The sequence below is a fragment of the Trichoderma virens genome (genome assembly GCF_000170995.1).
Source record: "Trichoderma virens Gv29-8 chromosome Unknown TRIVIscaffold_51, whole genome shotgun sequence".
Lineage (NCBI taxonomy): Eukaryota > Fungi > Ascomycota > Sordariomycetes > Hypocreales > Hypocreaceae > Trichoderma > Trichoderma virens.
Genome location: NW_014013698.1, coordinates 23,791 through 39,788, shown reverse-complemented (window position 1 = coordinate 39,788; position 15,998 = coordinate 23,791). Strand labels below are relative to the sequence as shown.

Sequence of the window (15,998 nt, the reverse complement as noted above, 5' to 3'; positions counted from 1 at the left end):
CCTTTAGCTAATTTAACTTATATTTAGCTTTATTTAACTTTAATTATTTTTTTAATAGCTTTTAATTATAAATTTATAATTTTATTAATTATAAATTTAATTATTTATTTAGCTATTTTATAATTATAATTAATTTATAGTTATTATTTTTATAAATAAAAAAAAGTAATTAAGTTATTTAATTTCGTTTAGTTATTTAAAGCGTAAAATTTATTTTTAAAGATTATTATTATCTTTTATAATTTAATAAATTAATTAACCTTTTTATATTAATTAAATTATTAAACTATAATTTAAAATTTATTATATTATATTTAAACTTTATTATTTAGGCTTTTTTATATATTTTAAGCTTAATTTTAAACTTTAATAAACAGCTATACTTTTTATACTTTTATTAATAATATAGCTTAAATCTTTAAAGTTTAATTTAATTAATTATTATTAATTAAATTAAGCTATAAATTAATTTTAGATTTTAAACTAAAAGTTAAAATATAGCTTTTTATTAAACTAATTATTATAATATTAAACTTTTTATTTTAATATTAAATTTAACTTTTATATATTTTATATATTTTATTCATTTTTAATATTTTTTATATTATTAATTATTAATTTTAATTATTCTTTAATTATATTTTATAAATATTTTAATTTAATTTTATAAATATAATTTATTTTTAATTTTTAATTTAAAACTTTAATAATATATATATAAATATATTTTTTATTTTATTTAATTAACTTTATTTAAAAATTATATAAATATAATAATATATTTTAAAAAAAAAAATTTATTTAATAATAATAAAATTATTTTTATTTTTTTTATTAATAATTTTTAAAATAAATATTAAATTATTTTAAAAATTTTTATAAATTTATAAACTTTTTTAAATTATTTATTTTAATTAATTTTATTATAATTTAAAATAATCTTTAATAATTTTATTAAATTAATATTTAATATAATAAATTTTTATTTTTTTTTAAATTTATTTAAAAATTTTAAAAAATATTTAAAATATATATAAATTATTATAAATTTTTTTTTAAAGTTTTTAAAGTTTTTTTTTTAAATTTTTAAAATATTTTAATTTTATAATTTTATTTATTTTATTTTTATAATGTTTTTATTTTTATAATTATTAATAATATTTTATTATTTTTTAATAATTTTTTTAATTTTTTTTATTATTATTATAAATTAAAAAATAATTAATTTTAAAAATATATTATTTTTATTATTTTTATTAAATTAATTTTAAATTTTAATAATATTATTTAAATATTTACTTTAAGTTTTACTTTTATAATTAATTTTAATATTTTAAATATTTTAAATTAATTTTTACTTTTATAATTAATTTTTACTTTTATAATTAATTTTTACTTTTATAATTAATTTTAATATTTTAAATATTATAAATTAATTTTTAACTTTTTATTAATTATTATTTAAAAGTTTAAAATAATTATTTAAATAAAAATTATAAATATATAATAAATTATAAATTTATAAATTAATATAAATTATATTTTTTAAAAAATAATCTTTAATTTAAATTTATATTAATAAATAAATTAAATTAAATATTTAAATAATTTAAATAATTATATAATTAATAAATAAAAATATTAAATAAATTTAATTTAAATATTATATTTATAATTAATTAATTAAACTATTTAATTAAATATAAAAATATTATTTATATATTTTTTTATTAATTTAAAATAATAATTATTATATAATATATTTTTATAAAAGTAATTATAAAAATAGATTATTTTTATATTAAATAATTATTAATTAATAATTTATTTATTTTTTAATTTCACAGTATATATTTAATTATATTTAATATAAAGTATTAAGTTATAATAATAGTTAATTTATTATTATTAATATATTTTTTTAATTTTTTAAATTAAAATTAATTAAATATAAAATTATTTATTTTTAATAATAATTAAATTAATAAATTAACGTTATTTTTAATAATTTTACTATAAATTTAATTAATTTAATAAATTAAAAAGCTTAAAGTAATAAATATCTTTTAAAAAAATTAATTAATTAAAGCTTTTAAAATTAAAATAATAACTTTAGTAATTTCGTTAGTTTTATTTTAATTAGCTATTTTATTGTTGTTTTTCTATATTTAATTATAATAGTAATAACTTTAAAAGCCCATCAAAATAGGTAGCGTTAGCTCCGTTAGGCTGCTATTTTCGATACCTAATGCTCGCTAGGTTGCTAGGCCTAGACTACATAGCTAGGTTGGCTATAACCCCTGCTGGCCAGATGGACATAAGTTTTGATAGCTGCCTCCGTACAACTCCAGATTACCGTAGAAAAATCCGCCCGTGATTCTCCCCAGCCGTCTCTACGTCACCGCTCTCGTCTAATCCGTCCCCCCGTCCAAAAATACGAGCATGGACTAGATCATGGTGCAGCCACATCGCGACTAATAGGAATCTCACAAGGCCATGTACCCATCTCGGACAATTCCCCTTGCCATCCGAATTTGCTGTCATATTAGTTATCCACTCTGCTACCATCATTACAGGAACCCAAATGGCAAGGAAGATCTTCGCTCCGACGAGCCGCCACGCGGATTTCGGAGGCCGATACGTGGGTATAGTGTCCAGAAATGACCGATACGACGCTGGGAGGTGCGCTTCTTCTGCTCCTTGAACCACAATATCCTGCTCCCCACAGCTCGAGATTAGCTTTTCGGTAGCCGCATTGAGAAAAAAAAAAAAAAAATGGAGGGCTGGCTTTCAGGACTCACCTTGTACCGCTGACTGGGACACCGAGGGATTGTCTCTGCGTATCCCCTCGTCAAAGTCATTACCACTAGGGACTGGGGAATATGAGATTCTTTCTCTGCACCTGAAGAGATCCGTTCAGCTCGTACGGCGATCTCTTCATACGCTGTGCCACCACCTTCGGAGGCAATGATGGAATAGTATGCCTTCCTGTCAACTAGGTATGCGGTGCCATGGACATCAGGCAGAGCAACACCATTGCTGTTCTTGCCAGTTGAAGCAACGGCAACAGAAATTGATAAGAAAGCTGGCTCTTGGTATGGAACGCCGTAAATATCGAAGGTGAGGGACCAGCCAGGGAGGCGGACAGGGATGGCCTCAAGCGGCTGGATACCTCGATGAGCACGGAATATCTCCGAGGATAGATTAGAGCCATAAGCAAAGTACCAAACATGGTCTTGAGGCTTGGGCGAGCGATTAAGATTATTGGACAGCGACATGATCGATGTGGAGAAATTGTCGCATTCAGATCCTGTGTTGCGTGCATCTTTTAGTAGCCTGTTGTTCAATATTCCGTCGGCTACCGATCGGTGGCCGAACATCTTGGCCGCACTCACCCAGTGAAGAAAATTACACGGTATACATTGTTGAATCCGTCATATTGTGAAAACTCTCTCAAAGAATTACGGAATATTGAAACTACCTGGATCATGGATTGGTGGCTACCAGGGAAGATGCAATGTAGACGCAGAGGGTTGTTTTAGACTTCCCGAGACTTTGATAATGCTAGCAGTGTCAATAGTACGTTTGATCCACAGTTCAAAGAAATAGCAATAATGCTAAGAAAATGATAAAATATGTCTTCAAACAGTTTGATAAACGGCATCTTCAATCATATACTCCATCCATTGGCCCGAGGTACATCTGGCCGCATCTCAATTGCACAAGGCCATGCATTGCGTAAAGGGATGATACGCACAATGCTCCACCCTGACTGCTCAGCAAGATTTCGCCAGTCACCCTCTGTTCGTTTCAGTCCATTCGCCGTTATCATCATGTTCATGTCCGCGTACCGAGAGAGGCGTGCCGATCGGCCATTTGCCAAAAGAGACTCCAGCACGACAAGCCGGCTCTTGGGCCCCGGAATGATTGACTGCCGGATAAGGCGCAATATTGTAACTGCTTCGGGCTCTTTCCAGTCATGCAGTGTCCATTTCATTGTATACACTGTAGCAGGAGGAATAGCTTTGAAGAAATCACCAGCAATAAGATTTTCACGCGGGACGCGGTCGGCCAGGTCCGCGAACTGGCCGTCAGGCGAGTGAAAGAAGGGAGTAACATGGTCGATAACATGCAGGAGATCGAAGATTCCACCGCGCATGGTCGAGTGTGCACGCAATAATAGAGCAATAAGTGCGGCGCCTCCTCCGCCGATATCGATTATTGTCTCGTCTGCCACTTCAGCCCATGGGTAGTCAGCTAGAATACCTGGTGCTTGGGCTGTTGCGCCGCCGCCCAGCGTGCGGTGTAGCTGAGCCGTCCAATTTTGCTTGAGGAAATAAGAGAACATCCCGTCGTCGGTATCATAGTTGACCTGAGCCGGGCAACGAGCGACACCCTTCTGTAAAGACTTGGGGATCCCACGTGCCATGTCATAGAATTGGTTGCCATAGAGGTCAACCCAGTTATGCCACTGCGTCCAGTGATCATGCAGCAGGAGAGTGGCTGTATGATTGTTCTCATATGTTGCCGTGCTTTGGTTATAGGTAAAGATGGCATTGTTCGAGAGAACCCTCATGACCTGGCCCAGACGGTCTGCCTGTGCCTCGCCAGCAGACGCCAATTCCTCGACAGTCCGTGGCCCTTGATCTAGAAGGATGTCTGCAATCCGCAGATCGACTGCCGCACACAAACACTTAGCATGAACATATCCTATTTATGTCAGCTATGTCTCATTTATTTAAAGAAGCATAAACATACCTAGAAAATGATTAGCGAGGACGAGATGGCCCGGTTCCAACATTTGCTCTATAGAATGAAGGAGATCAATCGACTCAGTGGCTAGATGGCCTAGCTCTTTGTCCGGAAGTACCCCTTCCTCATGGTTGTGAAGTCGTTTCTGAAGCTCATCATACAATTTCCCTTGCAGAAGGCCCTGCACACTGCGTAGATTGCTATTTAATTCTTGGAGTAGGGAATCCATGGTTGGCTTTTTGAAGATTGTAGACGTGGAAACTTTCGAATGGGGGCTCACACGGCGCAGCTGGGACAGATATTAAAGACAAACCTCTACCCGCTTGGCCGCCGAGTTGAAGAACCGAGTATGAGAACCGATTCGTACGTCTTGCTGATCGCAGGGAGACACTAATCATGACTGTCACCAGAATAAAATACCTCTGAAAGAAATGGTAATATAAATGGATGATGATTTAGCCTAGCATTTTAATAATGATTGACACGAAGTATCAAATAACGGTGCTGCTTGACTGCAGCATGCCGAAGAATAGATAGGATTATGAAAGTACATCCGATACGCGCTACGTCAGGTGAGTTGCCGGTGGTCGTACGCCCAACGCCACTGCCAACATTCCAAGTGCCTTTAATAACACATTAGGCTCGACCGCAAAAGTGTTGCGAGCCCAACCTTTTTCCGCCTCCAAACGGTGATAACTTCGCCCAGCACTGATGAGGACTCCATACTCCTTACATGTCTGAACAAGGGCGGCCTCATCATTCCAGGTAAGCGCTTGCTTGCATAGTTTCACAAAAACAAAAATACCAGCATTGAACGGAATGTAATGGAACTCGTTCATCCGGAGCCAAGAGGTAAGAAGACTATAGGAAATTGACAGTCGTTTCTGGTTTAATTGGATCAGGGCACTAATCTGGTTGGAGGCTAAAAGGCTCCTGGCAAATATGGCGGCGAGAGAGGATGTCTGTGTGTTGGAGGCCAGAGAAAGCCCGACGATGATTTCTGGATTATATTGAGAAATTGTACAACCCTAAATAATGTCAGCGTCAGCCGGGTTATCTGTTTTATCCTTTCTTCTGTTAAATAATAATGTGACTAACCAAGCGAATTCCGCTGGAGCCAAAGTCTTTGCTGATACTCCATATAACGTGAACGCGACTCGGGGAGCATCCCACTGCCGCTAAATCTATGGATAACACAGAAACAAAAGGCGGGAGGTCCTTTGAATCCGGCGATTCGAACGTGCTCAGTGCATAGACCTCGTCAGAGATGTAGTGAATGTTGTGTTGTTCGCAGAATCTTAGACACTCCTCCAGCACCTCGCGTGGGTAACACTGGCCAAAAGGATTGTTCGGATTCGCCATAACGAGCGCGAATTGGGTATTTAGATTCGTCAATGGCCTTTTTAAGACCCTGCAGGAGTTCGGATGAGAGTGCTGTGCCAAAGCTGCTACAGTTCACTGGCACTGGAGTGACTGATGCCCTCACCCGGAATTGGAAGTTGAATCCGTCTGTAATTGATCAATCTAGTCAGTAAATATCGTCATGATGTTAAAGATACATAGCACTTACTCCAATATGGCGTGGGGACTAGTACTCCATCACCAACGTCGCAGATTGTATCGAGCAACGCGTCCAAACAACTAGCTGCGCCAGGCGCGGTGGCGATTTGTGACATATCGACTGGTTGATATAGTTGAAACTGATTGTTGATGAAGCTAGCCAGCGCCTGCATCATTGTAGGGTCACCAGAGAAGCCATTGGGATAGGAGAAATACTGCACACCCCTTTAGTTAGAAGAAAGTAAGAAGTACACAGAGTATAGAGCAGACCTTGGTTGTCATGAGTTGAAAAATAGCCTCTTTGCAAATATCAATCAACTCGGCTCTTAGAAGCCAGTTTTCTGCTGTTGATAGGTCAATATTAGGATGGTCAACTTGAGTGCGGTCGGCGACAGCAGCCCTGATCTTGGGCATGATGTCTTGTTCGACCTCTGGGACAGGCCGATACATCCATGTTGATCATTTAGGGAAGCCATCTTGGAAATATAAACTAGATAATATTTAATAATGTTGTACATTCACGCGGCGTATGTAACTTTATATCACCTTCTATGTTTTTATTTTTTTTTTTGAAACCAGAGTGATATGGAGCCCGAGATCGGCCTTCGGCGTCTGCTCGGCTCGGCGAATTCCATCTTATATCAAAAGGTAAAAAAAAAAAAGCATCTTTGGAAAGATTATACGCGTTTATGAGGGATTGAGATTATATACTGATTCTATATAGTCCGTAGATGTTATCCAAGTAATAGCGAACTTTTGGTAGATTCACGCCCACTCATTGTTTAAGTCTTTCGCATCGCAAGAGAAAGTCCGGATGCGTGATCCAAGTCTGCTTATCTCGAACCCAGTCATCTGTGGTCAAACTTAGCTGGAAGTTTTGCACCAGATAGGCCAAGGTAACTCGGAGGATGCTATCCGCTACATATTTCCCCATACACCTAGAGGGATTAGCATCTACCTGCTCTTTAATCAGAGCTTTGACTTACTGGCGCGGCCCAAACCCAAATCTCCAGAATAGATAGCGCAGCTCCATATTCTTTCTACCCCAAAATCGATCTGGTCGAAAAGTTTCATTGTCAGGCGCCCAATACGAGTTCCGTACATTGAGTGCATACGCATCCACGATGAAGTTAATCGAGGCGGGGATAATGTATCCATCCAAAACACGGGGCGTTGGGGCTGATTGTGGTACCGAAAATGCGGCCAGTGGTCTAAGACGACTTGACTCTAGGATACATGCCTGGAGGTATGTAGACGGACTTTGAAGGTATTTGTGCAGAGCGGCTTGGTCCGGAAGATTCTGTATTTCTTGCCGTGATTTTTGTTGACATTTGGGATATACAGCTAGAAAAACGGGATTCCAGGCAAGTCCGCCGGTAGTAACGTCTAGATTGGCCAAAAGTGTCTCGTCAAGAGTTTGTAAGAGTTGGTCGTCGGAGATAGTTCCACGGTGGACAGCATCAAACATGTCTACTATGGGAGAATTGGACCCATGACTGCGAGCATATTCCTCGGCGGTCCGGTTGAAGAGCAGCCAGCGGTCCTTAAACTCTCTTAGCCGACGGTTGGCAGCTGTGGGAAGCAGCCGGGAGAAGGAGAACCGCGAGATTCCTCCTTTGATCACATCTCTCATTTGTTCCTCCCTGCATTCCGTCAAATTCTTCAACGCCTCTGTCATTTGAACCGGCAGTCTTCCGTATAAGAAGTAACACACCATCCAGAAAGGAAGCATTTTGAGATCTTGCGTAGGATGGAGCATTCCTCTACTAAGATCGCCTTCGAGCTCAAGCTTGTTGAAGCAATCGCGTACAAACTCCTCGATGACTCCAGTGTTCGCAATGGAAGTCTGGTGACGAAAAGGTACTTCGGTGATGGCGCGAACTCCCTGCCATTGTGGTGGACTTATTAAACCGACGCATTGGCCAAGTAACTGGCCCATGAAGTATCCAGAGTCATTGTTAATGGCCTTTCTGTGCTTATCTGAGTCATAAAATACTATTTGGAGTTGCTCTGGCCGGGTGAGGACGCTATCTGCTGGTTAACATTCATACGCTTCGGAGGTTTCCAGGCTTGACGACAAAGTACATTTCGGGGCTCATGCCGCTCCAGATACGGTAGAGAGGGCCATATGATTTGGACCACTCTACACTATTCTGGATACCATCCAAGAATTTTGCACCATCACCTTGTCCATTTGGCCAGCGGCAGGGACAGGCTGGCAGGGTGTTGCTACCGTTCACGCTTTTGATGGGATATTGCCATAGGAGGAATTTCTAACCTTGTATTAGCTGCTTGATGGCTTTCAATCTTATTTACATTATAAACTCACATTGAGAACAGCTGACAATATGTCCAACACCGGCTGAGGGAGAAGACCAGGGAGAATAGCCTCCACAAGTGCGACACCCAAACTTCTGTATTGAGGGCCAGGTTGCTCCAAATTTGAATCAAAAAATTCGTATTCGGCGGCGACTTCAATATCTTCTATTATATCTTTAGAGCATTAAAGGCACAGCCCAGATGTGCGTTTCTCTCTATACTACCTGCAGGTAGGGTGGAATGCACAGAAAATTGAGTTGGTGAAGATAACAAATTTTACAACGCAGCATTACTTTGAATTTATTTTTAGGCAAATTTAAGTAATTATAGGTAAGCAGCATATGTTTGAGTTATTGTGGTCATGATACTCTGCCTTGTTTGTACGATAAATACCATATTACATAGCTAGAGATGAGCATCCATGTCTTGATATGGATTATATCTACATTCGCAATATGCGTGCGGATTTCCCTCTTTCTCCCCATCACCTCTATTCTATTTCTCTCTTTCTTACTTGTAGTGAGTTGAGTGTTTATTAAAAGCCTCGACTTACGTTAGCAATCAGAATTCTGATATGGGTACTACTGGACTCCGGTGTCTGAAGAACCGGAGTAATATATATAGCTATATACGAAAACACAGACTTCTCTTGAAAATGCACAAATAAATAAATAAAAATAACGATATCAAGGTGTGTAATTCACTCTGACGTCATATCTGCTTTACATGTTTACACCTTCCTACATTCCAACACAGCCTCCGGCTCTGGCCCGCCATATATCTTCACAATCTCCAACCCCACAGACGCCAACAGCTCTTTCCACTGTTTTTCACTCCGCACTTTACCTCCGAAGGTCAACATGGAGTGGTCTCCCATTGCCTGCGAAAAAGAAGCATTTCTCATTGGCAGGACCTACAATATTTTGCATATTAGCCTCTAAAGCATCGCCTTGTATGGGCAAAATAGGGCCATACCGCGTCCATTATCAGAAGAATAGACCAGTCTCGGTCCATAGCCGAAACGGTATGTTTAAGAATTATGCGGCACTTATCATCAGCCCAGTCGTGGAGAATTCGTTTCATATGGTACACTCGGGCTCCTAAACAGCTATAATCAGCTTAGCCTGTATTCATGATATAAAAAAGAAAAATAAAAAAAAAACTTATGACTAACCCTTGACAGGTTGCTCGGTAAGAATATCATGAGCCATTAGCTCGATTCCATCCGGCTTCGTAGCCATTGAATCAAAAGTTTCCACTCGATTCTGTACGATCATACGACCATTGATCCCTGGGCAAGAAGCTTTAATCTCTTGCAACAGCTCCCCCTGGCTTCCACCAATATCCACAATCCCAACTGATATCTCATCACTTTCTCGCGATGCAGACAACTTCTGGTCATACGGATACACCGACGAAGATAGATGTGTCGATCGAACTTGAGCCTTCATAGAAGAAATGAACATAGATTGTATTGCAGGGTGGTCCCGCAAGTAATCAAAGAAACCGTAGTCTGGCTTCTTGAAATAGCCCGATAACGGAGTATTCAAGCCTTCGTGCATGCAGGGTTCGTGGTATCCGTTGTTTCTGAAAAAGGTGGGATTTGATAGAACGATTAGCATGAATTCGATTCTGTTCATAAAAGCATATTTAGTATCATTTCAGGTCAATATTAACTCATGATCTGTATTATTAAACATACGCAAATGTGATAGCATCATCGTATGCTGGTAATCCAACCGCACCCCCACGACTGGTGAGTTTATATAATTCATCATCCACCTCGGTGAGCAGTCCTTCTGCTAGAGGACGCAGAATTCTCACTGATCTATGTTACCAAATTAGTTCTACTCCGATTGGCTATTGGATAATACATACCAATTAGGGATTCTTCTGCTCCTGAGATAGTGGCCAGTTCATTCGCGGTGGCGCTGCCATGATCCATGAGGTACCGGAAAACACCCATGTCCTGGGCTACTTTAATAGGTGAGAGAATAGAGCACTACTATAGGGTAAAAGAATGAATTCAGATAACCTGAATGTTGGTGAAAACTAACCCTTCGAACAAGCTCCCAAAATGCGGCATTGGGATCTTGACCAACCAACATGAGCTTCCGTGAATATGTTTGTAATTGAGCCAGGGCATTTTTCCTCGACTGCTCATGGTGGGAATCATGGCTTGAGGCCTCAAATTGATTTCTCAGTGCATATATGTGGTCGATAAGCTCAACAGTTTCTTCGTCCTGGCTTTTGGTTTGTGTCATCGTTACCAAGTCTCTTAATTTTAAGATAAAGAGACGTTGATGTATTGATCTATTGCATAAATCTAGAGCAACTTCATGAAGTACATTAACTATATTGTACATGATCCCGCTTGATCTGTTATCTAGTCTAACAGATTATCTGGTTTCGGGGCCCGACATAATATCTAGACCGTTGAAACGCTATTTCGGGAGCCGAATCGACGGGTCACAGAGAGGGCCCAGTAATAGCAAATGAATAGTGCATGAATTCGATGTTATGGAACATTTCATTAGAACTTTTCAGTAATTTAATATTAGTCAAAAGGCAATTTTGCATATAGAGCTTACATTTTATTCTTTGTATTGATTCTATAATGCAGGAAGGATAGACGAAGCAAAAATCAGTCAATAATAGTCGTTATATATGCAAATCTATAATCACCTCATTTCTTTTGTACATTTTCACACAATGTCTGCAGCCTATTTTGAATAGTTCTAAGCCAATCTGAATAAACAACGCCCAGATTCCCCCGGTCTTCATGAACCAATTTTAGCCGTTCAAGGAGTTTCTCGGCCGTTCGGCCGCATCGTTGCAGTTCTCGCAAAAGAATCTGGCACTGGATTGAAAGATGTTCCTCCGGATCCACGTGAAAATTCCCAAATTGTATGGTGGGCATTCGTTTTTGGGGATACTCGTGGCGTTTGCTGGGAGAGAGGAGATAGTCGGAGGCTCCTTCAAACAACGTCACAACGTGGTTAATGGCGAGACAGCTCAGTCCCAGTAAGCTCATACTGGGGCTGGTCTCCTCGTACTCTAGTATTTCCAATATACTCACAACACAGTGTTTGTTCACCCGCATGACCTCATCTGCTGCCACCAGCCGGCTGTGGATGTGTTGCTCTAAATTGTGGACCAATGCTACGCAGTCGACCATTCGTTGGCTAGCAAGCTGTCGATATGGAGCTAGCTTCCCCACGCCCGCGTTATCTGGGGATGGGAAATAGAATCCTGACCAGTCGGTCTTGGAAGCCAAGTCTAGCGACTTGTCTGGACCAAGAGGGGGCGAAGGTTGTGGTAACACCATGGCAGATGGCAGGTGTGAAGGATTGCCTACTCGATCTACATCGGAGAGCATTGGATCGAGCGGCGTTTCAACACACTGGAAGTCATCGAGACTACCAAAGAGCGCGCAATCATCAATATCCTTAGGGGCCTTGGAATAAACTCCATGGCTCACACAGCTTAGTTCCGCGAACAGCCCGTCTTCGAGCTCGATAGTTGGTCTTTCTCCATCCATCAACCCCTGAGATGGAGTACTACCGGCTCCTGATCTAGAGGAATCCCCTCTGTTATCTCCCGTCATATCCAGAGAGCTTGGACTGGGCGAAATGGGATGTTTTTGGGCCGATGCCGACCCGCCCCTCAGTCGTCGGGCCCGATTCCCCTGCACTTTGCCTACTCGAGACTCGGAGTAGACGCAGGAATAACCGAGACTCGAGCACCGAGCACATCCGGTTTTTTCCCCACTACAACGGACCTAAGAACCGACGCAGTTGTTAATATAGCAGTTACACCAAGGGTTTAGGGCAATGGTGACAAATTCTGGGAAATTGCATCACCTACCTTGGAGAGATGGCATTGGTTGCAAGCTGCTCGGAGCTTTATTGGTGCCGTGGGCTTGCCCCCGGGATTAATGCTAAGGATAGTGCATTAGAATCCTTTGATATATAGTTCATGCCTCGTGTCTCGTGTCGGGTCCTTCGGGTCCTACATACACTTGCATTGGATTTCTCGGAGTCGGAGTCAGAAACGCAAAACTGGTGAAAGAGCGAAAAAGCGAGAGAGCAAGACAGAAGACACTAGAGAGCCATAGGAAGAAGAGTGATAAGGTCGAGATATGAAGCAAAGCCGCGGGCCATCAATAAGCTGCCAATGGTACACTGATCCTCCAAGAAGCAAAAAGGTATGAAAATTTCAGCGAAATAACAAGTAACTATACGGTAACATCCCGTTCACCTATAGGATTTCAGATCTGGAGATCTCTTATTAATACGAACATCGAGCGGCGTATTCCATAAGGTGGGGGAGCATCCGGCTTACCCTGTCCTGCAAATATTGTGGTGTCAGCCTAAAACTAAGCTATGAAACAATATTTATTATATTAACATGTGGTAAAATAATTAAATTAAAAATATTATATTGGATATGTATAATTATATTATAATAACATAAAAATAAAAATAAAATATTCATTATTTTTATGTCAGTTATATCTCAAATATGTAGTACTATTTTAATGTTACTACCATATGTTTATAAATCAATAATTCATGACGCACTATGTACATAAAATTCGTTTAGTAATATATAAAATACCGCGCTGCTCAGAGATCTTTCTTTATTTCCAGACAACCTTGTTACTGTCATTTATCCCGCAAATTGCAAACAAGATAAGAACACACAGTGACAATGTTCCTCGGCTAGAATGTAGAAGAGGCTCCACTACTTTTTAACCGAGCCTCCAATCTTGTTTTGCTAACCCTCTTTCTATCTAGTTCTTCCAACCCTTTGTCAGCTTGGGTGTCAGCATGCACAGGCAAATAGGCTGTGTATGCAGTGTATATGTATATCACCACATATTTAACTCAATGGAAACAATATATAACGGAAACCAATCTAAATACAACATATTCTTTGTAAGCAGCTTTCATTAACATAGGGGCTGGGTATATATTGAGTGTTCGAAACATGAGAAGGCCAATAAATCTTGTCAGCATCCCTTACGCAAATCAATAGAGTGATAGCCACCACTTGTCGGAGTAAGTACTCTTTTCTTCCCGCTGTCTGTCCTTACTTAGACTACCCACCTGGATAGCATATCGTGGGGACGGGATATGCGGAGGGTACTCCGTAGATTACATGGTATGATTTCATCAACTACTAGTCGAAATCCTTTCGGCGGTACCCTGGCAAACCTCCTTGGCATTACGAAGTACCGTTCCATTATATAAGAAAAGGCACCAAGTGCTAGCGCACAATAACTGCATCTACTAGGAATTCGATATGCACTAAAACTTTCAGGGGAAGACAAGTACTAGGCGGGTTGACTAGTAAGCAGGGCCTACTAAGCCCCCGCCTCTCTATGCTAGAGAGGCGGGCACATAACCCGTATCTTGTGACAATGCGTATCTAGCTTTTTTAAATTTAAATAATAATAACTATATAATGCTTATATAAGCGATTACATAATGTAAATATATTATAGAATTTATTTTAAATTAGCTAATTTTAAAATCTTTTGGTATTTTTATTAAGTAATTTATTTTTAAATAATATTTTAAATAAATAAGTTAAGACTAATTTAGTATAATTAATTTTTTCATAATTATAGATAAAAAATAAAATTTAAATATTATATAATTGAAAAATTTCAATATTTATAAAATAAATAATTAAATATAATTAATTAATATATATATATAATTATATTATTATATAAGCTAAAAGTTTAAATAGTTAAATATATATTGTTATAAAATATAAGTTATGTATTTACCTCTTTAGTATAAAGAGGCGGGGGCTTAGTTAAGCCGCTTTATTAATCAATTCGCTTAGTATAGTAAACCTTAGTTATAATAATATAGGTTAGTACAGCCTGTAGTATTATTATAGGTAAGTAATTGTTAAAACTAGGTTTTATAAAAGTAATATACTTAATAACAGAAATATTAGTAATTTATACTTAAAGTTATTTATAATAATTATTAATTTATAAAAAATATATATTATTTTTATAAAATATTTATAATAATATAAAATTAAAATGTTTTTATTATATTTTAAAAATATTTAATATAAAAAATATATTAAATATTTATATTATATAAATTATATAAAAAAAAAATTATTTAAGTTATTTTTTTTATTAAAGCTATTAAATAAATATTTATATTTTAAAAATATTTTACATTAAATTATAAATATATTTTCCTTTAAATATAATAAATAAATATAAAGTAATTTTATTTATATTAATAATATAACTTATTATTATTAATAGTTAAATTTATAATTAATATATTAATTTATAAAAAATATTATAAAATTTATTTTAATTTAATAAATATATATAAAATTTATTAAAAATATTAAATAATTTAAATTTAATTTAGTAAATATTAATTATTTAATTTTTAACTTTTTTTTTATTAAGTTTATATAACTTATTTAAAAGCTTTAAGTAAATTAATTTTAATTAATAAATTATAATTATAAAAATAAATATTAATAATAAATTTAAATTAATAATATTTATAATAAATTTTTAAAATATTAATAATATTTTAATTTAATAGTTAATATAATAAAATTATATTTATTAATAGTTAAATTATATATATATATATATTTAATAAACTTTAATTAAAAGTATTTTTAATATTATATTCATAAATATTAAAGTTATTTATAAATAATTTTTTTAATTATATATTTAATTATTAAACTATTATAATTATTTAAAAAATATAGATATTAATTATTTAAGCTATTTTATTATTTTAATAATATATTAATTATATAAAAGTTTTATTATTATTTTCATTAAATATATATAAATTAACTATTAATTAAATTACTTAAAGATTTAATTAATAATTATTTAATATATTATAATAAAGTAAAATTATAATTTAAGTTTTATTATTTCTTTTTTTAAATTAATATATTATAAATAAAATATAATTTAATATAATTTTTATTAAACTATAATCATAGTTATAGTTAAAGAATAAAACTTATAGTAATTATTTTAATTACTTTTAAAACCTTTTAGTTAATTTGTAATATTAACTATAGTTATTAATAATTAATTATTTTTTTAAACTTTTATAATCTTTAATAATAAATTAGATTAATATATTAATTTTTTAATTTATTTTATAGTTTATAAACTATTGCTTAATTAAGTTTAGTTTATTTTTTTTTTTTAAAAAAAAAACTATTACTTAATTAAGCTTAGTATTATAAAGTTTTATAAATTTCTAAAGTTATAGGGAATTATAATACTTTAAAGTATTATAAAATATAGCTTTTTAAAAGTTTAAAAATTAAATTAAATTTTA

The 15,998-nt window shown here is 35.3% G+C and overlaps 7 protein-coding genes across 7 annotated transcripts; all 7 read right to left on the bottom strand.

Moving 5' to 3' along the window:
• Window positions 1-2,185: 2,185 nt before the first annotated feature.
• On the bottom strand, window positions 2,186-3,494 carry TRIVIDRAFT_170504 (uncharacterized protein; the record flags this gene model as incomplete). The annotated part of the gene is made up of 3 exons (XM_014100689.1): window positions 2,186-2,715; window positions 2,802-3,310; window positions 3,396-3,494. 2 exons carry the CDS (start codon window positions 3,276-3,278, stop codon window positions 2,353-2,355), a joined length of 840 nt encoding a protein of 279 aa, XP_013956164.1.
• A 176-nt stretch (window positions 3,495-3,670) lies between these two features.
• On the bottom strand, window positions 3,671-5,150 carry TRIVIDRAFT_213072 (uncharacterized protein; the record flags this gene model as incomplete). Its single annotated transcript, XM_014100688.1, has 3 exons — window positions 3,671-4,710; window positions 4,759-4,872; window positions 5,066-5,150. 3 exons carry the CDS (start codon window positions 5,148-5,150, stop codon window positions 3,671-3,673), a joined length of 1,239 nt encoding a protein of 412 aa, XP_013956163.1.
• A 165-nt stretch (window positions 5,151-5,315) lies between these two features.
• TRIVIDRAFT_191817 (uncharacterized protein) lies at window positions 5,316-6,726 on the bottom strand (the record flags this gene model as incomplete). Its single annotated transcript, XM_014100687.1, has 5 exons — window positions 5,316-5,780; window positions 5,851-6,049; window positions 6,084-6,261; window positions 6,323-6,527; window positions 6,583-6,726. 5 exons carry the CDS (start codon window positions 6,724-6,726, stop codon window positions 5,316-5,318), a joined length of 1,191 nt encoding a protein of 396 aa, XP_013956162.1.
• Window positions 6,727-7,087: 361 nt separating this feature from the next.
• TRIVIDRAFT_191816 (uncharacterized protein) lies at window positions 7,088-9,116 on the bottom strand (the record flags this gene model as incomplete). Its single annotated transcript, XM_014100686.1, has 5 exons — window positions 7,088-7,250; window positions 7,299-8,339; window positions 8,398-8,585; window positions 8,642-8,723; window positions 9,025-9,116. The coding sequence occupies 5 exons, from the start codon at window positions 9,114-9,116 to the stop codon at window positions 7,088-7,090; spliced, it is 1,566 nt and encodes a 521-aa protein (XP_013956161.1).
• Window positions 9,117-9,361: 245 nt separating this feature from the next.
• TRIVIDRAFT_151465 (uncharacterized protein) lies at window positions 9,362-10,253 on the bottom strand (the record flags this gene model as incomplete). The annotated part of the gene is made up of 3 exons (XM_014100685.1): window positions 9,362-9,544; window positions 9,607-9,731; window positions 9,806-10,253. 3 exons carry the CDS (start codon window positions 10,251-10,253, stop codon window positions 9,362-9,364), a joined length of 756 nt encoding a protein of 251 aa, XP_013956160.1.
• Window positions 10,254-10,281: 28 nt separating this feature from the next.
• On the bottom strand, window positions 10,282-10,936 carry TRIVIDRAFT_213071 (uncharacterized protein; the record flags this gene model as incomplete). The annotated part of the gene is made up of 2 exons (XM_014100684.1): window positions 10,282-10,459; window positions 10,510-10,936. The coding sequence occupies one exon, from the start codon at window positions 10,893-10,895 to the stop codon at window positions 10,611-10,613; it is 285 nt and encodes a 94-aa protein (XP_013956159.1).
• A 328-nt stretch (window positions 10,937-11,264) lies between these two features.
• Window positions 11,265-12,539, bottom strand: TRIVIDRAFT_230775 (uncharacterized protein; the record flags this gene model as incomplete). Its single annotated transcript, XM_014100683.1, has 2 exons — window positions 11,265-12,412; window positions 12,499-12,539. The coding sequence occupies one exon, from the start codon at window positions 12,236-12,238 to the stop codon at window positions 11,318-11,320; it is 921 nt and encodes a 306-aa protein (XP_013956158.1).
• Window positions 12,540-15,998: the final 3,459 nt, after the last annotated feature.